At 42.9% G+C, this 26,336-nt stretch overlaps 1 protein-coding gene across 2 annotated transcripts in view; it reads right to left on the bottom strand.

The window, feature by feature from the left end:
* Positions 1-26,336, bottom strand: part of arap3 (ArfGAP with RhoGAP domain, ankyrin repeat and PH domain 3) — a 344,677-nt gene that overhangs the window by 66,327 nt on the left and 252,014 nt on the right. For both annotated transcript variants that reach the window (XM_060837460.1, XM_060837459.1), the window contains exons 18-20: positions 23,515-23,727; positions 15,903-16,008; positions 5,074-5,221 (exon numbers count right to left, since the gene is read on the bottom strand). In XM_060837460.1, the coding sequence (XP_060693443.1) occupies positions 5,074-5,221; positions 15,903-16,008; positions 23,515-23,727 (467 nt within the window). The remainder of the gene's footprint in view (positions 1-5,073; positions 5,222-15,902; positions 16,009-23,514; positions 23,728-26,336) is intronic.

Raw genomic sequence — 26,336 nt, 5'->3', positions numbered from 1 at the left:
AGGCATATGGTGTGTTAGCTTTTATTGGTAGTGGGATTGGGTTTCGGAGTGATGAGGTCATGTTGCAACTGTACAAAGCTCTGGTGCAATGCACTTGCAGTATTGCATATGGTTCTGGTCACCGAGGAAGGATGTGGAAACTTTGGAAACTGTTCAGAGATGATTTACTCGGATGTTGTCCAGTATGAAGGGAAAGGCTGAGGGACTGAGGCTGATATATTTTTGTTAGAGAGAATAAGGTTGAGAGGTGACTTAATTAAGACATATAAGATAATCCGAAGGTTAAATGGGGTGGATAGTGAGAGCCTTTTTCCTTGAATGGTACTGGCTAGCACCAGGGGACATAGCTTTAAGTTGAGTGGTAGATATAGGACAGATGTCAAAGAGTTCTTTACTCAGAGAGTAGTAGGGGCGTGGAACGCCCTGCCTGCAACTGTAGTGGACTCACCAACTTTAAGGATCATTGGATCAACGTATGGATGCGGTCTCCTTTACATTGGGGAGATTGGACGCCTCCTAGCAGAGCACTTTTGGGAACATCTCCATAACACCCGCACCAATCAACCCCACCGCCCTGTGGCCCAATATTTCAACTCCCCCTCCCACTCTGCCAAGGACATGCAGGTCCTGGGCCTCCTATATCGCTGCTCCCTCATCACCCGATGCCTGGAGGAAGAACGCCTCATCTTCCACCTCGGAACACTTCAACCCCATGGCATCAATGTGGATTTCACTAGTTTCCTCATTTCCCCTCGTCCACCTCACCCCTGCTCCAGCCTTCCAGCTCAGCACCGCCCTCATGACCTGTCCTACCTGCCTATCTTCCTTCCCACCTATCCACTCCACCCTCCTCTCTGACCTATCACCTTCATCCCCACCCCCATTCACTCATTGTACTCTTTGTTACCTTCCCTCACCCTTCTCTCTGACCTATCATCTCCATCCCCACCCCCATTCACCTATTGTATTCTATGCTACTTGCTCCCCACCCCCACCCCCCTCTCATTTATCTCTCCACTGCAGGCACCTTGCCTCTATTCCTGATGAAGGGCTTTTGCACGAAACGTGATTTTCCTGTTCCTCAGATGCTGCCTGACCTGCTGTGCTTTTCCAGCACCACTCTAATCTAGACTCTGGTCTCCAGCATCTGCAGTCGTTGTTTTACCTATATGGATGAAAATAGAATAATGTAGGTTACACAGGTCGGTGCAACATCGAGGGCCAAAGGGCCTGTACTGCGCTTTAATGTTCTATATTCCATGGTTTCATCAAGGAATGGTCAGGCCTGACAAATCTGTTAGAATTCTTTGAGGATGTAATGAACAGGTCAAACCAATGAGAGCCAATGGATGTTATCTCCCCACTTCTAAATGGTTTTTGACAAGATGCTGCTCAAGAGGCTGCTGCTTCATGTAAGGGCCCATGGTGTTGGAGACAAGGTACGAGCATGAATAGAAGATTGGCAGAAAGCAGAGAGTAGAGATGAAAGGGTCCATCTCAGGTTGGTAGCCAGTGATCAAGGGTGTTCCACAAGGATTGGTGTTGGGACGACAACTTTTCATTTTATACATTAATGGTCTCGATGAAGGAAGTGAGGGTATTCTGGCCAAATTTGCAGATGATATAAAGAGGGTGGGGTGACAGGTAACATTGAGGGAGAGGGAGACTGCAGAAGGATTTAGGCAGGTTAGAAGAGAGGGAAAATAAGTGGCAGATGGAATACAATACAGGAAAGTGCGAGCTCATACATTTTGGAAGGAAGAATTGAAACATGGAATATTTTCTAAATGGGGAGAAAATTCAGAAATCTGAAGTGTAAAAGGAACTTAGGAGTACTGGTCCAGGATTCTGTTTAGGTAAACTTGCAGTCTGAGTTGGTAGTAAGAAAGGCAAAGACAATGCTGGCATTTATTTTGAGAGAATATAGAATATAAAAGCAGGGATATACTTCAGAGGCTTTATAAGGCTTCGGTCAGACCACATTTGGAGTATTGTGAGAAATTTGGATCCCATACCTCAGGAAGGGTATACTGTCCCTGGAGTGGGTCCAGAGGAGGTTCATGAGAATCATTCTAGGAATGAAAGGCTTCACATATGGGTAATGTTTGGAGACTCAGGATCTATACTCAATGGAATTTAGAAGGATAATGAGGGATCTAATTGAGATTTACAGAATACTGAATGGCCTGGATAGAGTGGATGCTAGGGAGATGTCTCCATTAATAGGAGAGACTAGAACCCAAGGGCACAGCCTTTGAGTAAAGTGAAGACCCTTTAGAATAGAGATGAGGAGAAACTTCTTCTGCCAGAGAGTGGTGAATCTATGTAATTCATTGCCACAGAAGGCTGTTGAGGCCAGGTCATTGAGTATATTTAAAATGGGGATAGATAGGTTCTTGATTGTCAAGAGGATCAAAAGGTTACAGGGAGAAAGTGGAAGGAGTGGTGGGGTGGCACGGTGGTTAGCACAGCTGCCTCACAGTGCCAGGGACCCAGGTTCAATTCCTGCCTTGGGCAACTGTCTGTGTGGAGTTTGCACGTTCTCCCCGTGTCTGTGTGGGTTTCCTCCAGGTGTTCCCGTTTCTTCTCACAATCCAAAAGATGTGCTGGTCAGGTGAATTGGCCATGCTACGTTGCCCATAGTGTTAGGTGCATTAGCAAGTGGAAAATGTAGGGAAATAAGTCTGGGTAGGTTACTCTTCAGACTGTCGGTGTGAACTTGTTGGGTTGAAGGGTGTGTTTCCACACTGTAGGGAATTTAATAAGGTTGAGAAACTTATCAGCCATGACCTAGTGGTGGAGCAGATTTGATGGGCTGAATGGCCTAATTTCTGCTCCTATGAATAATAGTCTAAACCTCTTTTGCATAAGTAAAAAATGAGGTCTGCAGATGCTGGAGATCACAGCTGCAAATGTGTTGCTGGTCAAAGCACAGCAGGCCAGGCAGCATCTCAGGAATAGAGAGTTCGACGTTTCGAGCATAAGCCCTTCATCAGGGGCTTATGCTCGAAACGTCGAATTCTCTATTCCTGAGATGCTGCCTGGCCTGCTGTGCTTTGACCAGCAACACATTTGCAGCTGTAAACCTCTTTTGCACCCTATTGAAAGCCTCCACATTCTTCCTACAGTGTGATGACCAGAACTGCACCCAGTTTTTCAAGTGTGGCCTAACTAAAGTCTTACACAGCTGTAACATAACATTTATACTCAATGCCCTGGACCGATGAAGACAAACATGCCATATGCCTTGTTTACTATTTTAACCACTCTAACATTCCTCCGCATATCAGTGCTCCTTAGGGTCCTGCCATCTGCAATATACTTTTCTCTTGAGTTGGCCATTCTGCAAAAGTTTCAGCATTTCTTACATAATGAACTGAGGTGATACACCAAATCTTCCAAAGTTTGAGTTATCTAAGAGTTCCGTTTCTTTAGGAATTTATTGGAATGTCTTGTATACTTAAGCATTTGACTCTGGACACCTTGTGACATCAGTGACTAGATCAGAGTGGTGCTGGAAAAGCATAGCAGGTCAGGCAGCATCCGAGGAGCAGGAAAGTCGACAATTTGGGCAAAAGTCCTTCATCAGGAATGAGGCAGGGAGCCTCTGGGGTAGAGAATAAATGGGAGGGGGAGTGGGGCTGGGGAGAGGTAGCCAAGAGTACAATAGGTGGATGGAGGTGGAGATGAAGGTGATAGGTCGGAGAGGAGGGTGGAGCGGATAGGTGGGAAGGAAGATTGGCATGTAAGACAGGCCATGAGGATAGTGCTGATCTCGCAGATTGGAACTGGGTTAAGGTGGGGGCAGGGGAAATGAGGAAACTAGTGAAGTCCACATTGATGCCCTGAGATTGAAGTGTTTCGAGGCAGAAGATGTGGCGTTCTTCCTCCAGGCGTTGGGTAGTGAGGGATTGGTGGTGCAGGAGGCCCAGAACCTGCATGTCCTCGGCAGAGTGGGAGGGAGAGTTGAAATGTTGGGCCATGGGGCAGTGGGGTTGATTGGTACAGGTGTCCTGGAGATGTTCCCTGAAGCGCTCTGCAAGAAGGCATCCAGTCTACCCAATGTAAAGGAGACTGGATCGGGAGCAACGGATACAATAAGTGATATTGGTAGATGTGCAGGTCAAACATTGATGGATGTGAAAAGCTCCTTTAGGGCCTTGGATGGAGGTGAGGGGGGAGATGTGGGCACAGGTTTTGCAATTTTTGCGGTGGAAGGGCAAGGTGCCAGGAGGGGAGGGTGGGTTGTTGGGGAGCGTGGACTTGACCAGGTAGTCACAGAGGGACCCACCTCCCCCCTCACCTCCATCCAAGACCCTCAAGGAGCCTTTCACATCCATCAATGTTTCACCTGTATATCCACCAATGTCATTTATTGTATCCATTGCTCCCAATCCAGTTTCCTTTACACGGGGAGACTGGATGCCTTCTCGCAGAGTGTTTCAGGGAACATCTCCAGGACAACCGCACAAATCAACCCCACCATGCCAACATTTCAACTCTCCCTCTCACTCTGCCAAGGATATGCAGGTCCTGGGCCTCCTGCACCACCAGTCCCTCACCACCCAACGCCTGGAGGAAGAACACCTCATCTTCTGCTTCGGAACACTTCAACCTCAGGGCATCAATGTGAACTTCACCAGTTTCCTCATTTCCCCTCCCCCCACCTTAACCCAGTTCCTACCTGCCAGCTCAGCACTATCCTCATGACCTGCCCTACCTGCCAATCTTCCTTCCCACCTATCCGTTCCACCCTCCTCTCTGACCTATCATCTTTATCTCCACCTCCATCCACCTATTGTACTCTTAGCTACCTTCTCCCCAGTCCCACCCCCTTCCCATTTATCTCTCCGCCCCAGAGGCTCCCTGCCTCATTCCTGATGAAGGATTCCTGCCCAAAACACTGATTTTCTTGCTCCTCGGATGTTGCCTGACCTGCTGCGCTTTTCCAGCACCACTCTAATCTTGACTTTGATCACCACCATCTGCAGTCCTCACTTTTACCTTGTGACACTATGTTATCAGATGCAGCATTAATAGTATCAATGATATGGTTGAAATGCAGTTACTTACATCAAACACTGACACATAGTTATCAATCAAGTCTTCAACCACTCGGACTTCCTGCTCCCCTTTCCCATCTGTCTGAAATAAACTGGGTGCGAAAAGTAATGACAGGTTCTTGGTGCACATCTGGTTCAGGTCAGCACATTTTTGGACTCTGTTCACATGGAAAAATGGAGGAAATTGCAACTTTACATGTGTACAGTGAGATTACTATGCCTTCCTACACTCATTCTAGCTGCTGCGTTTTGCATCAAGCAGAGAAAACTCAACAGAAATATTGACACAAATTCTATTACTGTGGAGCTCAATATCTGATTCTGTCACAAATAGTCGCCACAGCATTACCTGAGCTGTGCTGGAAAAATCTCAGCAGGTCTGGCAGCATCTGTAAGGAGAGAAAAGAGCTGACGTTTCGAGGATGATATTAATAATAACATTAATAACATTAACAAATTTGCTGATGATACAAAGCTGGGTGGCAGGGTGAAATGTGAGGAGGATGTTAGGAGATTACAGGGTGACCTGGACAGGTTAGGTGAGTGGTCAGATGCATGGCAGATGCAGTTTAATGTGGATAAATGTATGGTTATCCACTTTGGTGGCAAGAACAGGAAGGCAGATTACTTCCTAAATGGAATCAATTTAGGTAAAGGGGCAGTACAAAGAGATCTGGGTGTTCTTGTACACCAGTCAATGAAGGTAAGCATGCAGGTACAGCAGATAGTGAAGAAGGCTAATAGCATGCTGGGCTTCATAACAAGAGGGATTGAGTATAGAAGCAAAGAGGTTCTTTTGCAGCTGTACAGGGCCCTGGTGAGACCACACCTGGAATATTGTGTGCAGTTCTGGTCTCCAAATTTGAGGAAAGACATTCTGGCTATTGAGGGAGTGCAATGTAGGTTCACGAGGTCAATTCCTGGAATAGTGGGACTACCTTATGCTGAAAGACTGGAGCGACTGGGCTTGTATACCCTTGAGTTTAGAAGACTGAAAGGGAATCTGATTGAGACGTATAAGATTACTAAAGGATTGGACACTCTGGAGGCAGGGTGATGGGTGAGTCCTGAACCAGAGGACACAGCTTAAAAATACGGGGTAGACCATTTAGGACAGAGATGTGGAGAAACTTCTTCACTCAGAGAGTGGTGGCTGTGTGGAATGCTCTGCCCCAGAGGACAGTGGAGGCCCAGTCTCTGGATTCATTTAAGAAAAAGTTGGATAGACCCTTTGACAAAGGGTCAGTTAGACTCGAAACGTCAGCTGTTTTCTCTCCTTACAGATGCTGCCAGACCTGCTGAGATTTTCCAGCATTTTCTCTTTTGATTTCAGATTCCAGCATCTGCAGTAATTTGATGTTATCTGAGCTTTCTTGTGCTCCATTGTTGATAAATTTGAATTTAATAAAATTGTAGCATTAAAATTGATGTGACCATAGGATCAACCAGTAGCCAAGGCTTCTTATTCTGTCATGTCTATAACCAAGGAACATTCATGTGTTTACTTTAGTCCCATCAGTCATGGCTCCGAAATCTTTGCTGTCCAATGGTACAACCACAATCCAATCTTAATCTAAATTAATACACACTGGCTCACCTGTGGGGAACAAATGTGTTGATGTCACAAGCTGATGATAGGACTGAATCCTAGGTGTTTTTCTTTTGTTCAATATATCTACAAATGTACAAACTGGGAGCAGAGTAAGCTACTCAGACCCTTGAGCCTATTCTGCCATTCAATATGATCGTGGCTGATCAGTCACGCTTTCATTTTTGACTTTTTTTTTGCAGCAGCGAGAGTAGAAAGAGTAAGGTCCAGGGGACTGCTGGGAAGGTAAATTGATCCTTTAAAATCTTATCTTGTAAATAGGCGGAGTGCACATTGAGCAGGAGTGGACATGGGACGGCTGAGTGAGTGAGGTAATATATTTGGGCAGTTGCTTTACCCGAAATACTACTTAGGGCAGTGTCTCCCACTCATCCTCATGCTCTAATAAAATAAAAGGCCCTGTGCGTGGATTTGATAAGGTTACTGGTTTCTTTTTCAATTGTCTCTTTGAGAATTCAGTGGGAATGGATGTGAGGACAATTATATGCTTTGCCGAGGGCAGCATGGTGGCTCAGTGGTTAGCACTGCTGCCTCATCATGTCAGGGACCTGGGTTCCCTTTTTACCGCTAATGGAGTCAGGTGTTACTAGGGGACATAGCTTTAAATTAAGGGGTGGTAGGTATAGGACAGATGTTAGGGGTAGATTCTTCACACAGCGGGTTGTGAGTTCATGGAATGCCCTGCCCGTATCAGTGGTGAACTCTCCTTCTTTATGGTCATTTAAGCGGGCATTGGATAGGCATTTGGAAGTTATTGGGCTAGTATAGGTTAGGTAGGATTCGGTCGGCGCAACATCGAGGGCCGAAGGGCCTGTACTGCGCTGTATCCTTCTATGTTCTATGTTCTATATGTTCAATTCCTGTCTCAGGTGACTGTCTGTGTGGAGTTTACACATTCTCCCTGTGTCTGCATGGGTTTCCTCCGGGTGCTCTGGTTTCCTCCAAGGTCAGGTGAATTGGCCAAGCTAAATTGTCCATAGTGTTAGGTGCATTAGTCAGGGGTAAATGTAGGGAAATGAGTCTGGGTAGGTTACTCTTCGGAGGGTTGGTGTGGACTTGTTGGGCCGAAGGGCCTGTTTCCACACTGGAGGAAACCTATGTATAGAATGTGGGAGGTACATGTCACTACTGGTGTCCCACTGACTTCACCTGGGAAGTGCACTGAACTCCAACTCCAAAGGGTTACAGACAGGGGATGGAAAGGGAACAGGCAGACAATGCAGGAATCCCCTGTGGCCATTCCCCTCAACAACAAGTACACCGTTTTTGATACTGTTGGGGGAAGGAAGACTTACCAGGGGAAGCCATGTGGTTACAGGTCTCTGGCACAGAGTCTGTCCCTGTTTCTCAGAAAGGAAGGGGGGGAGGACTAAAGCATTACTTTTTGGGGACTCCATATATAGGGGGACAGATAGGAGATTCTGAGGGAACAAGACTGACTCACGGTTGGTGTGTGCCTCCCAGGTGCCAGGACCTGTGATGTCTCAGATCATGCTTTCGGGTCCTTAAGGGGGAGCATCCCAAGTTGTGGTCCACATAGGCACCAACGACACAGGTAGGAAAAGGGATGGGAATTCAGGGAGCTAGGATGGAAGCTAAGAGCTAGGACAAACAGAGTTGTTACCTTTGGATTGTTGCCCATGCCATATGCTAGAGAGGTGATGAATAGGGAGCGAGACTAGTTTAACATTTGGCTACAGGGATGGTGCAGGTGCAAGGGATTCAAATATCTGGATAATTGGGGCTCATTCTGGGGAAGGTGGGACCTCTACAAATGGGATAGTCTCCATCTGAACCAGAGGAGTACCAATATCCTGGGGAGACATTTGCTACTGCTCTTCAGGAGGGTTTAAACTAATTCAGCAGCAGGATGTGAACCTGAATTGTAGCTCCAGAATACAAGCGGTTGAGAGTAGTGAGGTTATGAATAAGGTTTCAAGGTCACAGGAGATTACCGGCAGGCAGGAAGGTAGTTTGAAGTGTGTCTACTTTAACACCAGGAGCAACCAGAATAAGGTGGGTGGGTTTGCAGCATGGGTTGATACCTGGCACTTCAATGTTGTGGCCATTTCAGAGACATAGATAGAATAGGGACAGGATTGATTGTTGCAGGTTCCGGTATTTAAACGTTTCGTTAAGAACAGATAAGATGGTAAAAGGCAGGGGTGTGGCATTGTTAGTCAAGCACAATATTACGGTGGCAGAAAGGATATATGATGAGAACTCATCTGCTGAGAAAGCATGGGTTGAGGTTAGAAACAGGAAAGGAAAGGTCACCTTGTTGGGAGGTTTTTAAAGGTTTTCAAAAATTCCAGAGATGTAGAGGAAAGGATTGCAAAGATGATTCAAGATAAGAGTGAAAGTAATAGGGTTGTTCTTATGGGGGTCTTTAACGTTCCAAATATTGACTGGAAACGCTATAGTTCGAGTACATTAGATGGGTCAGTTTTTGTCCAATGTGATGATGGTTTCCTGACAAAATATGCAGGTAGGTCAACAAGAGGCAAGGCCACATTGAATTTGGTACCAGGTAATGAACCAGGCTAAGTGTTAGATTTGGAGGTAGATGAGCACTTTGGTGATAGGGACCACAGTTCAGTTACATTTACTTTTGTGATGGAAAGGGTTAGGTAAATACTGCAGGGCAAGAGTTATTGCTGGGGAAAGGCAATTATGATGTGATGCAGAGAATAGGGCAGGAAACTTCAGGGGATGGGCACAATTGAAATGTGGAGCTTGTTCAAGGAATAGCTACTGTGAGTCCTTGCTAAGTATGCACCTGTCAGGCAGGGAGGAAGTTGTCAAGTGAGGAGAATCGTGGTTTACTAAAGAAGTTGAATCTCACGTCAAGAGGAAGAAGGAAGCTTATGTAAAGATGAGACGTGAAGACTCAGTTAGAGTGCTTGAGAGTTACAAGTTAGCCAGGAAGGACCTAAAGAGAGAGCTAAGAAGAGCCAGGAAGCAACATAAAAAGTCTTTGGCAGATAGAATCAAGGAAAACCCAAAAGCTTTCTTTTGCTATGTTAGGTCAGTCACGGACAGTAGTGGGAAGTTGTGCGTGGAGTCTGAAGAGATAGGAGAGGCACTAAATGAATATTTTTCATCAGTAATCACTTAGGAAAAACACAATGTTGTTGAGGAGCAAACTGAGATACAGGCTATTCGACTAGATGGGATTGAGGTTCATAAGGAGGAGGTGTTAGCAATTCTGGAAAGTGTGAAAATAGTTAAGTACCCTGGATGGATGGGATTTACTCCAGGAGTCTCTGGGAAGTTTGAGAGAAGATTTCAGAGCCTTTGACTTTGATCTTTATAACATCATTGTCTACAGAAATAGTGCCAGAAGACTGGAGGATAGCATATGTTGCCCCCTTGTTCAAGAAGGGAAGTAGAGACAACCCTGGCAATGATAGAGCAGTGAGCCTTACTTCAGATGTGGGTAAAGTGTTGGAAAGGATTATAAGAGATAGAACTTACAATCAACTAGAAAGGAATAATTTGATTAGAGATAGTCAACATGGTTTTGCGAAGGGTAGATCGTGCCTCACAAACCTTATAAGGTCCTTTGAGAAGATGGCCAAACAGGTGGATGAGGGTAAAGCGGTTGGTGTGGTATATATGGATTTCAATAAAGCATTTGAAAAGGTTCCCCATGGTAGGCCATTGCAGAAAATACAGAGGCATAGGATTTAGGGTGATTTAGCAGTTTGGATCAGAAATTGGCTGGCTGAAAGAAGGCAGAGAGTGGTTGATGGGAAATGTCCATCCTGGAGTTCAGTTACTAGTGGTGTATTGCAAGGATCTTTTGGGGCTAGTGCTGTTTGCTATTTTTATAAAAGTCTTGGATAAGGGTGCAGAAGGCTGGGTTAGTAAATTTGCGGATGACACTAAAGTCAGTGGAGTTGTGGACAGTGTGGAAGGATGTTGCAGATGACAGAGGGACATAGATAAGCTGCAGAGCTGAGCTGAGAGATGGCAAATGGAGTTTAATGTGGAAAAGTGTGAGGTGATTCACTTGGAAGGAGTAACAGGAGTACAGCGTAATGGGTTAGTGGTAAGATTCTTGGTAGTATGCATGAGTGGAGAGATCTTGGTGTTCATGTGCCTAGATCCCTGAATGTTTCCACCCAAGTTGATGGGGTTGTTAAAAAGACACTTGTGTGTGAACATTTATTGGCAGAGGGATTGAGTTTTGGTGCCATGAGGTTATGTTGCAGCTGTACAAAACTCTGGTGTGGTTGCACTTGGAGTATTGTGTACAGTTCTGGTCGCCACATTATAAGAAGGATGTGCAAGCATTGGAAAGGGTGCAGAGGAGATTTGCCAGGATATTGCCTGGTCCGGAGGGAAGGTCTTATGAGGAAAGGCTGAGGGATTTGAGGTTGTTTTTACTTAAAAGAAGAAGGCTAAGAGGTGATTTAATAGAGATATATAAGATCATCAGAGGATTAGATGGGGTGGACAGTGAGAGCCTTTTTCCTCGGATGGCGATGGCTAGCATGAAGGGACATTGCTTTAAATTGAGGGGAAACAGATGTCAGAGGTAGTTTCTTTACTCAGACAGTAGTAGGGGCATGGAACACCCTGCCTACAACAGTAGCAGACTTGCCAACTTTAAGGCATTTAAATGGTCATTGGAAAAATATATGGATGATAATGGAATTGTGTAGGATTGATGGGCTTCAGATTGGCTTTACAGGTTGGCACAGCATCGAGGGCTGAAGGGCCTATACTATTCTGTAATGTTCTATTTTCTATGAATTGCAATCAAAGCATGATTCATCTAAAGAAGCAAAGATAAAAAGTACAATTTGAAATCCATTTGATCAGGTCAAAGAGTATACTATCTCACTCACTATAAACAGCCTCACTGTAAATTCCCCTGTCACCAATAGACAATAGGTGCAGGAGTAGGCCATTCAGCCCTTCAAGCCTGCACCACCATTCAATATGATCATGGCTGATCATTCCTAATTAGTATCCTCTTCCTGCCTTATCTCCATAACCCTTGATTCCACTATCTTTGAGAGCTCTATCCAACTCTTTCTTAAATGAATCCAGAGACTGGGCCTCCACTGCCCTCTGGGGCAGAGCATTCCACACAGCCACCACTCTCTAGGTGAAGAAGTTTCTCCTCATCTCTGTCCTAAATGGTCTACCCCGTATTTTTAAGCTGTGTCCTTTGGTTCGGCACTCACCCATCAGTGGAAACATATTTCCTGCTGCCAGAGTGTCTAATCCTTTAGTAATCTTATATGTCTCAATCATATCCCCTCTCAGTCTTCTAAACTGAAGGGTATACAAGCCCAGTCGCTTCAGTCTTTCAGTGTAAGGTAATCCCGCCATTCCAGGAATTGACCTCGTGAACCTACGCTGCACTCCCTCAATAGCCAGAATGTCTTTCCTCAAATTTGGAGACCAGAACTGCACACAGTACTCCAGGTGTGGTCTCACCAGGGCCCTGTACAGCTGCAGAAGCACCTCTTTGCTTCTATATTCAATCCCTCTTGTTATGAAGCCCAGCATGCTATTAGCCTTCTTCACTATCTGCTGTACCTGCATGCTAACCTTCATTGACTGCTGTACAAGAACACCCAGATCTCTCTGTACTGCCCCTTTACCTAAATTGATTCCATTGAGGTAGTAATCAGCCTTCCTGTTCTTGCCACCGAAGTGGATAACCATACATTTATCCACATTAAACTGCATCTGCTATGCACCTGCCCAATCACCTAACTTGTCCAGGTCACCCTGTAATCTCCTAACATCCTCATCACATTCCACCCTGCCACCCAGCTTTGTATCATCAGCAAATTTGCTAATGTTATTGCTAATACCATCTTCTATAATGTAAAAAGCTGCGGTGCCAGCACGGATCCCTGCGGTACCCCACTGGTCACTGCCTGCCATTCCAAAATGGAGCCGTTTATCACTACCCTTTGTTTCCTATCAGCCAACCAATTTTCAATCCAATCTAGTACTTTGCCCCCAATACCATGCGCCCTAATTTTACTCACTAACCTCCTGTGTGGAACTTTATCAAAAGCTTTCTGAAAGTCCAGGTACACTACATCTAGTGGATCTCCCTCGTCCATCTTCAGAGTTACATCCTCAAAAAATTCAAGAAGATTAGTCAAGCATGATTTCCCCTTCATCAATCCATGCTGACTCTGTCCTATCCTGTTACTACTATCCAGGTATGCCGTAATTTCATCCTTTATAATAGACTCCAGCATCTTTCCCACCACTGAGGTCAGACTAACTGGTCTATAATTTCCTGCTTTCTCTCTCCCACCTTTCTTAAAAATTGGTATAACATTAGCCACCCTCCAATCCTCAGGAATCGACCCCGAATCTATCGAATTCTGGAAAATAATCACCAACGCATCCACGATTTCTCGAGCCACCTCCTTCAGTACCCTGGGATGTAGACCATCAGGCCCCGGGGACTTATCAACCTTCAGACCTAACAGTCTCTCCAACACCAAATCCTGGCAAATATAGATTCCCTTAAGTTCAGGTCCTTCAGTCACTGTTACCTCAGGGAGATTGCTTGTGTCTTCCCCAGTGAACACAGATCTGAAGTACCCATTTAATTCTTCTGCCATTTCTTTGTTCCCTGTAATATATTCCCCTATTTCTGTCTTCAAGGGCCCAATTTTAGTCCTAATCATTTTTTTGCCTTGCACATACTTGAAAAAGCTTTTACTATCCTCCTTTATATTATTGGCCAGTTTACCTTCGTACTTCATTTTTCCTCTGCGTATTTCCTTCTTAGTAATCCTCTGTTGCTCTTTAAAAGCTTCCCAGTCCTCAGTTTTCCCACTTGTCTTTGCTATATTATACTTTTTCTCTTTTAACTTTATACGTTTCTTAACTTCCCTCGTCAGCCACAGCCACCCATGCCTCCTCCTGGGATCTTTCTTCCTTTTAGGAATGAACTGATCCTGCAACTTCTGCATTACACACAGAAATATCCGCCATTGTTCCTCCATGGTCATCCCTGCTAAGGTATTGCACCATTGAACTTTGGCCAGCTCCTCCTTCATAGCTCCATAGTTCCCTTTATTCAACAGAAGTACTGTCACTTCCGACTGTACCCTCTCCCTCCCAAATTGCGGATTGAAGCTTATTGTATTATGGTCACTACTTCCCAATGGCTCCTTCACTTCGAGGTCTCTGACCAATTCTGGTTCGTTACACAATACCAGATCCAGAATTGCCTTCTCCCTGTTCGGCTCCAGCACCAGCTGCTCTCAGAATCCATCTCTGAGGCACTCCACAAAGTCTCTTTCTTGAGGTCCAATACCATCCTGATTCTCCCAGTCTACCTGCATGTTAAAATCCCCCATAACAACTGTAGTAACATCTTTACCACAGACCAATTTCAGCTCCTGATTCAACTTACATCCGACATCCAGACTACTGTTTGGGGGCCTGTAGATGACTCCCAAGAGGGTCTTTTTACCCTTAGTATTTCGTAGCTCTATCCACACTGACTCTACATCCCCTGACTCTAGGTCCCCCCACGCAAGGGACTGAATATCCTCCCTTACCAACAAAGCCACCCCATCCCCTCTGCCCGTCAGTCTTTCTTACAATAGCACGTGTGGCCTTGAATATTCATTTCCCAGGCCCTGCCCACTTGAAGCCACGTCTCAGTTATCCCCACAATATCGTATCTGCCAATTTCCAAAAGAGCCTCAAGCTCATCCATCTTATGTCTAATGCTTCGTGCATTCATATGTAGTATTTTTAATTTGTTATTGCTCTCACCCTTCCCATCAACCCCTATTTCACTCAACCTTACAGCATGATCCCTTTCCGAGTTTTCTGCCTCATTGATACAGTTGTCTTTCTTGACTTCTCTTGTTCTAACTTTCCCTTCAATTTTCTTTTTAAACATCCAGTTTGTCCCCTCCCCCCCGCTACTTAGTTTAAAGGTAGCGGTGTTGCAGTAGAAAACCTGCCTGCCAGAATGCTGGCCCCTAACCTGTTAAGGTGCAAACCTTCTCTCTTGTGGAATTTATGCTTACCACAAAATATACCCCAGTGATCCAAGAACTTAAATCCTTGCTTCCTGCACCAGTTCCCCAACCACACATTCAAGTCCATTATCTCCCTGTTTCTAGCCACACCAGCACGAGGAACTGGAAGCAAACCGGAGATAACCACCTTGGACAACCATATTCTTCCAATCAGTCTCTCTTCCTTCACCTTTATAAATTCCCAAATTGTCTGCACCAGGGCAGGTCCAACCTTCACTTTCATTGATCAAACACAATCTGCAGCATCGTTTGCTTATGTGTTAGTGACAGACAACTTTGCTCAACTATATCAAAACTGAACAAAAACAAAATATGATCTACCAAGTCAGGTATCAGTCTGGAATCTGACTTGTCCAGGAAAAATCTCAGCTGGTCCTTAACATTGCGTATTAATGTTTTGAGATTCAGACACTAGAGCGTAAAGATCCTTCTGCATCTCAGAGCTATGCAATCTCCTACCACTTAGTTAATATGATTCTTTTGTCAACTTAATACCAAAATAGACAATTTGATGTCTTCCCACATTTGACACCATCTGCCAAGTATTTTCCATTCATTTAACCTACCTGTATTGCTTTGTAGGCTTCATCTGTCCTCTTTACTTTCCTAATACTCCATTGGTCCCTTTACCCAAACCAATTATATCAGTTGTGACAATTTGAGGGTTGATGCATGACCCCTGTAATATATCACTTGTTGAGTCTTATAACCACAAATTCATAGGTTTTTGCTGACTCGCTCTTGCTCATTAGCTATCATGTTACTCCCACACCATGCATTGTTATTTTCCACAATTTTCTACCTTTGTTGGAAAATTTCCAGAAATACCTTCTGGAGATCTATGAATAGGACAGACTATTTCTATTTGATAAAGCAGAAACATTTAGAGATCAGATGGACTTCTATATGAATCAAAATATGAACTAACTAAATCTAACACTGTCTCATAAAGAAAGTATTTCAGTTTACAGTCATGTTCCAGGACATTTCAGAGTAATGGTGATAATCTTATTTGAGGGAGCCATTCTGAAAGCAAATATGCAAAACTAATATGACATCTCCAACATCTTTTGCAGTTTTAATGTAGGTAATAAGTGTTACTTGAAAAGTTTTTTCCAAGATGCCAGGTCCTTCAAGTGGAATTGCTTCTTACCCCAACTTAATCAATGAAATGAGACTAACCTGTAAAGGTGACCAATCAGAGCAGCGAGAGTCATTCTGTTAACCCTTGGGAGTTCACAAATAATTTCTTTGTACTGTTTTAGTCGCTGGGGTTTGTGGGTAATCTCTGAAAGAAAAGATGGAAAATCAATTCACAGCAATGTGTCTTTCTTCTCAAGGTATGTGTATACTATTCATCTGAATAAGAAATTTTTTTTTTTGGAAATGGGATCAAATATGTGGATGAGGGAAGTTCAGTTAATATGGTTTATTAGTATAGCTTATGTGGATTTTAGCAAAGGTTTTGACAGGATCCCATATGGGAGACTGATTGAGAAGGTTAAAGCATATGGAATTGAGGGAAACGTGACGAGATGGAACAGAAACTGGATTAGTACCAGGATACAAAAAGGAGGTGGTAGAAGGCTGTTTGAGTGACTGGAGGCCAGTGTCCATCAAGGATCAGAACTGTGACCTTAATTGTTTGTTATATACTTAAATGATATAGATGACAATGGGGTGGGGAATGTTGAGCAAATTTGCAGTCAACACAAGATTGGCAGGGTGGTTAGTAATGAAGCTAATGTTTGTAGGTTACAGGAAGATGTAGATTGGTATTTAACCCTGATTAGTTTGAGCTGATACACTTTGAAAGAAGAAACAAGATGAGGGAGTATTTAACGAATGGCAGGAGACTGGGTGGCTTAGAGGAACAGAGGAATCTTGGGGTAGTTATTTATAGATTCCTGAAGTCAGCAGAGCTGAATAGGATGCTTAAGAAGGCATATGGGACACTTGCTTTCATCAGTCATGGTAGAGGGTACAAAAGCAAGGAGGAAATGTTAGAATTGTACAGAACATTGGTCACCTAACCATGGAAAGATGTAATCTCACAAGAGGGGATACAAAGGTACCCAGGTAAATAGTGCTGTGAGGAAGGCATATGGTGTACTGGGCTTTATTGGCAGAGGAATTGAGTTCTGGAGTCCTGAGGTCATGTTGCAGTTGTATAAGACTCTGGTGAGGCCTCATCTGGAGTATTGTGTGCAGTTTTGGTCGCCATGCTATAGGAAGGATGTGGAAGCTTTAGAACGAGTGCAGAGGAGGTTTACCAGGATGTTGCCTGGAATGGTAGGAAGATCGTATGAGGAAAGGCTGAGGCACTTGGGGCTGTTCTCATTGGAGAAGAGAAGGTTTAGGGGAGATCTGATAGAAGTGTATAAGATGATTAGGGGTTTAGATAGGGTAGATACTAAGAACCTTTTACTGCTAATGGAGTCAGGTGTTACTAGGGGACATAGCTTTAAATTAAGGGGTGGTAGGTATAGGACAGATGTTAGGGGTAGATTCTTCACACAGCGGGTTGTGAGTTCATGGAATGCCCTGCCCGTATCAGTGGTGAACTCTTCTTCTTTATGTTCATTTAAGCGGGCATTGGATAGGCATTTGGAAGTTATCGGGCTAATATAGGTTAGGTAGGACTCGGTCGGTGCAACATCGAGGGCCGAAGGGCCTGTACTGTGCTGTATCCTTCTATGTTCTATGTAAAGTAGATTCATCAGGATGTTGCCTGGGTTGGAGAAATTGAGCTATATGGAGAGGCCAGATAGGCTTGCATCATTTTGTTTACAGCAGAGAGGACTTGGGGGGAGGGAGGGAGAGTGATGTGATTGAGGGGTATATGGACAGGGTAAATAGAGAACAGCTGTTTCCCTTGATTGATGTGTCAATCATGAGACTGCATTGTTTTAGGTTAAGGAGCAGGAGATTCAGGAGAGTTTGGAAGAAAAACTTTTTTCACTCAGAGGGTGGTGGACATCGGGAATGTACTGCCTGGGAAGGGAGTGGAGGCTGGAAACCTTACAACCTTTAAAAACTATTTGGAATAGCAATCGAGATATAACATTCATGGATATGAAACAAGTGCAGGAAATTGGAATTAGTGCACTCTTATAGCACAGACTCAATGTTTGCCCACAGATTCTTGAAAATGGCAGGATAAGTTAATAGGTGGTTAGGAAAGCGTACAGGCCACTTGCTTTTATCAGTTGTGGCATAGACTTTAAAATGAAGAGGGATTATATTGGTGCTGTACAGGACTTTGGCTACGCCACAGCTGGAGTACCGTGCACAGTTCTAAGTCATCAGCTTATAGAAAGGATGTGGTTGCACTGGAGGGGTTGCAAGGGAGATTCACCAGGGCATTGTCTAGGATGGGCCTTTTTAGCTATGAAGATTCTGTTTCCATGTGGTATGACTCTACAGAGAGGCAGGATCAGTTCAGGGTGTTTTCTTTCAAGCAGAGAACACTGAGACAGATGAGCCTGTCTAATTCACTACCACAGAAAACAGCTGAGACCAAAACATTCTGTGAATACATTCTGTACTGTTCTATGTTCCATTTTCTATTGTGTATATCAACCCCAGGTTATTGAGAGAGGCAAGAGAGGAGATTGCTGGTGCCTTGACCAAGATCTTTATATCCTCATTAGCCACTGGAGAGGTCCCAGAGGACTGCGAGTAGCTAATGTGGCATATGCAGGCCAGTTAGTCTTAGTCTTACTTCGGTAGTAGGCAAAGTAATGGAAAAGGTACTGAGGGATAGGATTTATGAGTACCTGGAAAGACAGGGCTTGATTAGGGACAGCCAGCACGGATTTGTGAGGGGTAGGTCTTGCCTTACAAGTCTTATTGAATTCTTTGATGAGGTGACCAAGCATGTGGATGATCAGCCATGATCATAATTAATGGCAGAGCAGGCTTAAAGGGTCAAATGGCTGACTCCAACTGCTGTTTTATACGCTTTTATGTTTCTATGATCTGATTGTGTGTGTGTGTGTGTATATGGTTATGAGGAGCATGGACTGGGTGGATAGAGATCATTGGCTCACCTGAAATATAGGGTCAATAACAAGGGGGCATAATTTTAAGATGAGGTGCTGGTGGAGTGAAAGAGATTTTGGGACTTTATTTCACAAAGGGAGTGGTGGGAATCTAGAATGCATTGCCTGTGAGGATTGTGTAGACATGAGACCTCACATTCTTTAAAAAATACTTTGATGAGCACTTGAAATAACATTCAGTGCCATGGGTCAAGATCTGGAAAGGGGATTAGTGTAGATTTAGAATAGTTTTTGTTTGTGCAGATTCAATTTTTTAAATGTAGTATGATTTTATAAAAGGCACAGTTATGATGTTTGAAATGACAGTACAATATATCCTCATGATGAAATATAATATGAAGGAAACAAAGAAGGAACTAACTATTTGGTTCAACAAGCCAAAGTCTGAGTTGAAATAAATTGATCCTTGGCTTTTTTCCCTTGATCTTCATCCTCTTTATTTTAAGCAGCAATATGTTCCTTCCTCTATCACATTTGAGTCAAACGGAGTTTGATTGGCAGCTCAGTGAGGCAATCTTTGAAGCTGGGAGAGGCTGATGTAAAGTTTAACTTGAATGTCAGTGCAAGTGAGTTTAGAATTAAAGAAAAATCTCAATACAAATCAAATTAATTTGTAAACTGAAAGTAGGCAAATAACAAGGGAAATATTTATTCAGTTTATTCTTTATGGCAAGACAAGCAGCAGAGATTTTTTTTTGTGATTTGCAAATCCACAAACATACTTTGTTAAGGTATGAATTTCAAAAAATGTTTCCTGATTTACAGCTAGTCTTACTGGAATAGAATACTTTTAAAATAGTCTTTCAGGAAAAAAAAGGGAATAATTCTAAGATTGAGATGAGGAAGAATTTCTTCTCTCAGAAGATTGTGAGTCTTTTGGAATTCTTTGCCACATAGAGATGTGAGGCCAGAGTCCTTGTGTATGTTTAAGGTTGAGATGGAAAGATTCTTGATCAATTGAGGAATCCAGAGTTAAGGGGAAAGGGCAGGAATGTAGATATGAGGAACATTGGTTCAACTATGATCCTACGCAATGCCGCAGCAGGCTTGAGGGGCTTATCCTGTTTCTGTTCGTTATGATCTTATGCAGGTGATGCTCTGATATTCAGTTCATAAAATAGTTACAGCCACTGGACCAATTCTTAGTTATTTAGAGACTGAGCAGTGAAAGTGTACTCTTTATTGTAGTATACATAGTTTACTTGTAGTAACCAATGACACACAACCCAAGATAATATTGGACATGGACCTAAGATTTCGAACAAAATGGAAGCTTATTTCTGAGAAGTTTAAAAAAAAACTGTCATAGATAGTTCCTTTTATAAATTACATAAGATGTGTTACTTTTTATATCAGTGACAGTGGATACAGTGGACTGGAAGCTGGAAGTACATTATATCATCTTGGCAATTAGGATGAATTTCATAGTTCTACATCACCAGAAGAGAATGTTTTGAAATATAGGCATGCATTTGAAGTAAATCATCATATGTCAGTTGTAATGAAGATGTGGGTGTACTTTAAGGGAGTTAAAAGCAGTAGAACTACTGGACACAACACCAAGTGTTCTCAATAAGGTAACACTTGGTTAAACAACTTGATTAGCTCATTATATGAAGACAAGAACAAATTCAAATTTGGCCAATCAGTTTAAATTATACCTCAAATTCCAAACTCCAATCCAGTTTGAATTGAGTCTATTGACAATCTTAAAAGCTAATGACACAATCCGATGCTTTGGGGGGGGTACAAGACTGGGGATAATTGAACAGTTGGGAGGAAAACTGCCACGCCCAGCATGAAAACAGACTGAAAAATAGCTTTCTTAAAAGATACCTTTTCGATCAGTAACCTGTGATGCAAAAATTCCTAAGGAGAAGAAAAGACGCCACAGGAAGATCCAAATAGAAGAACCAAAAGCTGCCTGGTTCTGAGATAAGAAGTTTCGTAATTCTTAACTGAATGTTTTATCAGACTAGCATTATAGAAGGGAAGGTAAAAGATAGGTGAGAGTGAGGACTTGTACATAGTTGTTAGTTAATTATCCTCTTTTATAGTTGAAGAAATGAAGTCGTTAATTTTTACTTTAAATAGTTCTTGGATTCTCAAATTTACCAAAAAAGTTTAGAAGGAAAGAAAAAGGTCATACTTTTAGAAAAAGCAAATAAGTTAGATTTTGGTTCAACCAAAGACAAACGTAAAGACAAAAGACAAGGTGAAAGGGTTACCCTTAGGTGTGTCAGAGAAACAGACAAGTGCAGTAGAGGTAGAAAAACATAAAGTACAATTAAGGAAAATGGAGTTAGAAGATAAACAAAATGAGAAAGGAAAGAGAGGGGGAAAGAGAGAGAGGAAAAAGAGAGAAAGAATGTTCTTAGCTGAGCAAAGAGAGAGAGAAAAAAGGAGAGACAAAAGCCAGGTTTAGTAGCCTTTATCAAATTAGGAAAAACTTAAGTCAGGTGAACTGTTTTGTAAAGATGCCAGATAGAAGAAAAAGGTATCAAGTATGTCATGTGAACACGTTGAAACCTTATTATCCTACAGAGAAAGAATTGGAGAAACAGGTGTTAATTATTGCCCAACAGAGTGAGGAATCAAATCCAGACGATGTGGATTTTGAGGTGCCTCAAAATAGATTAAAAAGTGAAGAAGTCCTTGAGAAATGGGATACATTAGTAAGCTATCTGTCTCAGGAGCATGGAACACAGTTGAAAGATTTGTTACTGTAGTACAAAGACATATATAAAAATCAGATGGGGAGGACTAATGCTATTGGAGAACAAAGAAGAGAACAAAGAAGAACAAAGAAAATTTACAGTCTTGGAACAGGCCCTTCTGCCCTCCAAGCCTTAGCCAATCCAAATCTACTGTCTAAAGCTGTTACTCAATTCCTAAGCATCTGTATCCCTCTGCTCCCCACCTACTCATGCATCTGTCCAGATGCATCTTAAATGAATCTACCGTACCTGCCTCTACCATCTCTGCTGGCAACTGGATTTGAAGATGATTCTCAAATTTGATTCCAGACACCCACCACCCTCTGTGAAAAGTATTTGTTGCATGTATCCCCCCGAATGTTTAATCTCTCACCTTGAAAGCATAACCTCTCATTATTGAATTCTTCACCCTTGGAAAAAGCTTATCTCTATCTACCCTGTCTATACCATTAATGATTTTGTAATCAGGTCCCCCCTCAATCTTCTTTTTTCTAATGAAAACAATCCTAACCTACTCAACCTCTCTTCATAGCTTGCACCTTCCAGACCAGGCAACATCCTCGTAAACCTTCTCTGCACCCTCTCCAAAGCATCCACATCCTTTCGGTAATGTGGCGACCAGAACTGTACGCAGTATTCTAAATGTGGCTGAACCAAAGTCTTGCACAATTTTAATATGACCTGCCAGCTGTTATACTCAATACCTTGTCCTATGAAGGCAAGCATACCATATGCCTTCTTGACCACTCTATCTGTGCAGCCACCTTCAGGGTACAATGGACTTGCACTCCCTGATCTCTCTGTTCATCAACTTTTCCCAAGACTCTTCCGTTTACTGTATAATTCACTCTAGAATTAGACTTCCTAAAGTGCATCACCTCACATTTGCCCAGTTTGAACTCTATCTGCCACTTCTCCGCTCAACTCTCCAGTCTATCTATATTCTCCTGTATTCTTTGACAGTCCCCTATGCTTTCTGCCACTCCACCAATATTCGTGTTATCTGCAAACTTACTGATCAGACTAACAATGCCCTCTTCCAGATCATTTATGTATATCACAACCAACAGTGGCCCCAGCACTGACCCCTGTGGAACACCACTGGTCACCTTTCTCCATTTCGAGAAACTCCTTTCAGCCACTACTCTCTGTCTCCTGTTGCTCAACCAGTTCTTTATCCACCTAGCTAGAACACCCTGCACACCATGTGACTTCACTTTCTCCATTCATTTCCCATGGGGAACCTTATCAAACGCCTTACTAAAGCCCATGTATATGACATCAACAGCCCTTCCTTCATCTATCAAGTTGGTCACTTCCTCAAAGAACTCTATTAAGTTGGTAAGGCACAATCTTGCCTGCACGAAACTATGTTGTTTATAACTGATAAGCCCATTCTTTTCCGAGTATAAATAGATTTTATCCCTTAGTACCTTCTCCAGCAACCTTCCTACCACTGACGTCAGGCTCACTGATCTGTAGTTACCTGGAATATGGCAGAAGTGTACTGCAGATGTTGGAGATTAGAGTCGAGGTTAGAGTGTTGCTGGAAAAGCACAGCAGGACAGGCAGCATCCGAGGAGCAGGAAAATTGACTTTTCAGGCAAAAGCCCTTCATCAGGAAATACTGACGCAGGGCTTTTGCCCGAAATGTCAATTTTCCTGCTCCTCGGATGCTGCCTGTCCTGCTGTGATTTTCTAGCACCACATTTTTCAACTTTGGTACTCCAGCATCTGCAGTCCTCACTTTCTCCCCCTGACTTGGAATATCCTGACTACTCTTCTTGGAGAGGGGGACAATATTAGCAACCCTCCAGTCATCTGGTACTTCACCTGTGTTTAAGGATGCTACAAATATATCTATTGTTAATAGCTAGTAGTTTACAGTATAGCAAAGACTTTAATAGCTAGCAGTTTACGTCAAATTGAGTTATGTACAAACAGAAAAGAAACGTACTTAGCAAATAAACTTAATCATATTTCCTGATAACACTGTTTGAAATAGTGGCTCACCTGCAGCTTCTTTCCATTGTAAGTGGAGATCCATCATAAACACTGGGTCATCAATTTCTCTGAAAAACCTCTTGAGAACATCAGTGACATCTTCAATGAAGTGTTCCCCTGTCCTCAGCTTCACATTCCTGGCATCTTTTCGAAACTCATCCATCAGGAGTTTGATGCGAGACTTAGCTCCATTTTTCCTGTAAATTCCCTCATGTCGCAGACCTGTGAGGAACAGTCAGGTTAATTACACTGAGATCCAACAATCAGACCTGTGAGGAACAGTCGGGTTAATTACACTGAGATCCACCAATCAGTAAAACGTTATCTTGGATTTGACCAGGTCAATAATTGGAGAGAACCCACTCTATAGACAATGTGCAAAATAACTGCATGGATTTCTGATCACCACACTTTGGGAGGTATGTGAGGATCATGAAGCTATACAGCTTAGAAACAACCCAATATGTCTATGCTAATCAATGAACACCAAATTGCACTAATTTCATTTACCTGCACTTAATCCATAATGTACTGTGCTCTGGCATTTTAAGTGCTAGTTCACATATACTCCCAAACTAACACACGCACCCTCTCACAGATTTATACCCCTTTATATTCACATGCACACACTCTCTCTCAGACACCCATAACCACCACCACCCCACACACACATCCACAGACACACATACACATATAAGTTTGTGGAGTGAATCTGTCCTAGAAGAATTACATTTTACTTTGCTCAAAAACTGCATGAGTCTATGTAAAAGTCTGTCAACTGTGTTTTAGATTAGAATCAGCCTGACCATTGTGGCACAGACAGTCTCACACAGGGTAGCTCACACCTTCAATACATTATCTGGACCAACATGACACCAATTGTTAAAGTTCACTTCAGAATGTAACTTTTAAAAAGGTTTTGCAATTTACATATGAAAGACCTGAACCCAACATGGTCATTCTAACAGATGAGAGATTTAACAAACAATCCAGGTCTTCTTCAATATGTAATTTCAGTTACATCACACTGTAAACTTATGCAATAAATTCTGTGTCTTATTATCTTACATTCCACAATCACCTGAAGGAGCAGCACTCTGAAAGCTAGTGCTTCCAATTAAACCTGTTGAATTATAACCTGGTGTGTGATTTTTTTAACTTTGTACACCCTAGTCGAACACCAGCTTCTCCAAATCATTCTTAACTGCTGCGAGAGTACCTGCCTCCATCACCATCTCAGGCAGCACTTTGCATATTTGTAGTAGAGATCTTGAAATATTTTTGTATCTGCTTTTAGCACATGCAAAGTCTCAGAAGACTGGAAAACAGTCAATGTTGTTCTTTTAGTTAAGAAGGGAAACACTGATAACCCAGGCAATTATAGGTCAGTCAGCTTTCCATCAGTGGTCAGGAAATTTTGGAGAAAATTCTTAGGGGCAGGATTGACTCACATTTGAAAGAGAATAGACTTATTCGGGATAGTCAGCACGGCTATGTGCCGGGGAGGTTGTGTCATGCAAACTTGATTTTTTTTTGAGCAAGTGAAGAAGGTGATTGATAAGTTTAGGGCAGTAGATATTGTCCACATGGACTTTATTAAAGAAATTGACATGGTCCCTCATGGCAGGCTGGTCCAGAAGATGAAATCCCATGGAATACATAGTGTGTTGGTTGGATACAAGATTGCCTCAGTCATAGAACACAAATGGTAGTTAAGGCGGCACATTTTTCTGACTGAAGGTCTGTAACAAGTCCTGCTCCACAATCAGTGCACTATTGTTTGTTATACATATAAATGATTTGGATGAAAATGTATGCGGTCTGATTGGAAAGATTGAAGATCACACAAAAATTAGTGGAGTTGTGGATAGTGTCAAAGGATACAGTAGGATATAGATCAGTTGGAAAATTGGGCAGAGAAGTGGCAGATGGAGTTTAATCTGGAAAAGTATGAGGTGAAGCATTTGGGAGATCTAGTGCAAAAAGAAAGTAAACAATAAATTGCAGGACTCTTAGCAGCATTCATATACAGAGAAAAACTCAGGGCACTTGAGGGTTACAAGGAAGTCAGGAAAGACCTAAAAAGAGAGCTCAGAAGAGCCAGGAGAGGACATGAGAAGTTGTTGGCGGATAGGATCAGGGTAAACCCTAAGGCTTTCCATAGGTATGTCAGGAATAAAAAAATAACGAGAGTTAAATCAGGGCCAATCAAGGATAATAGTGGGAAGTTGAGTGTGGAGCCAGAGGAGATAGGGGAAGCACTAAATAAATATTTTTCGACAGTGTTCACTATAGAAAATGAAAATGTTGGCGAGGAAGATACAGAGATACTTGCATCTAGACTAAAAGAGATTGAGGTTCACAAGAAAGAGGTATTAAAAATACTGCAGAATGTGAAAATAGACAAGCCCCCTGGGCCGGATGGGATCTATCCTAGGATCCTCTGGGAAGCAAGGGAAGAGATTGCCGAGCCTTTGGCATTGATCTTCAAATCAACATTGTCGACCGGAATAGTGCCTGAGGACTGGAGGATAGCAAATGTGGTTCCTTTGTTCAAAAAGGGTAGTAGAGACAACCCGGGTAATTACAGACCAGTGAGTCTCACTTCAGTTGTTGGGAAAGTGTTGGAAAAGGTTCTAAGAGATAGGATTTATAACCATCCAGAAAAGAATAATCTGATCAGGGACAGTCAGCACGGTTTTGTGAAGGGTAGGTCGTGCCTAACAAATCTTACTGAGTTTTTTTGACAAAGTGACCAAACAAGTAGATGAGAGTAAACAGGTTGATGTGGTGTATATGGATTTCAGCAAAGCGTTCGATAAGGTTCCCCA

Source organism: Hemiscyllium ocellatum, chromosome 16 (assembly GCF_020745735.1).
Source record: "Hemiscyllium ocellatum isolate sHemOce1 chromosome 16, sHemOce1.pat.X.cur, whole genome shotgun sequence".
Lineage (NCBI taxonomy): Eukaryota > Metazoa > Chordata > Chondrichthyes > Orectolobiformes > Hemiscylliidae > Hemiscyllium > Hemiscyllium ocellatum.
The sequence above is the reverse complement of the archived record's forward strand: the minus strand, read 5'-3'. Positions and strand labels throughout refer to the sequence as shown.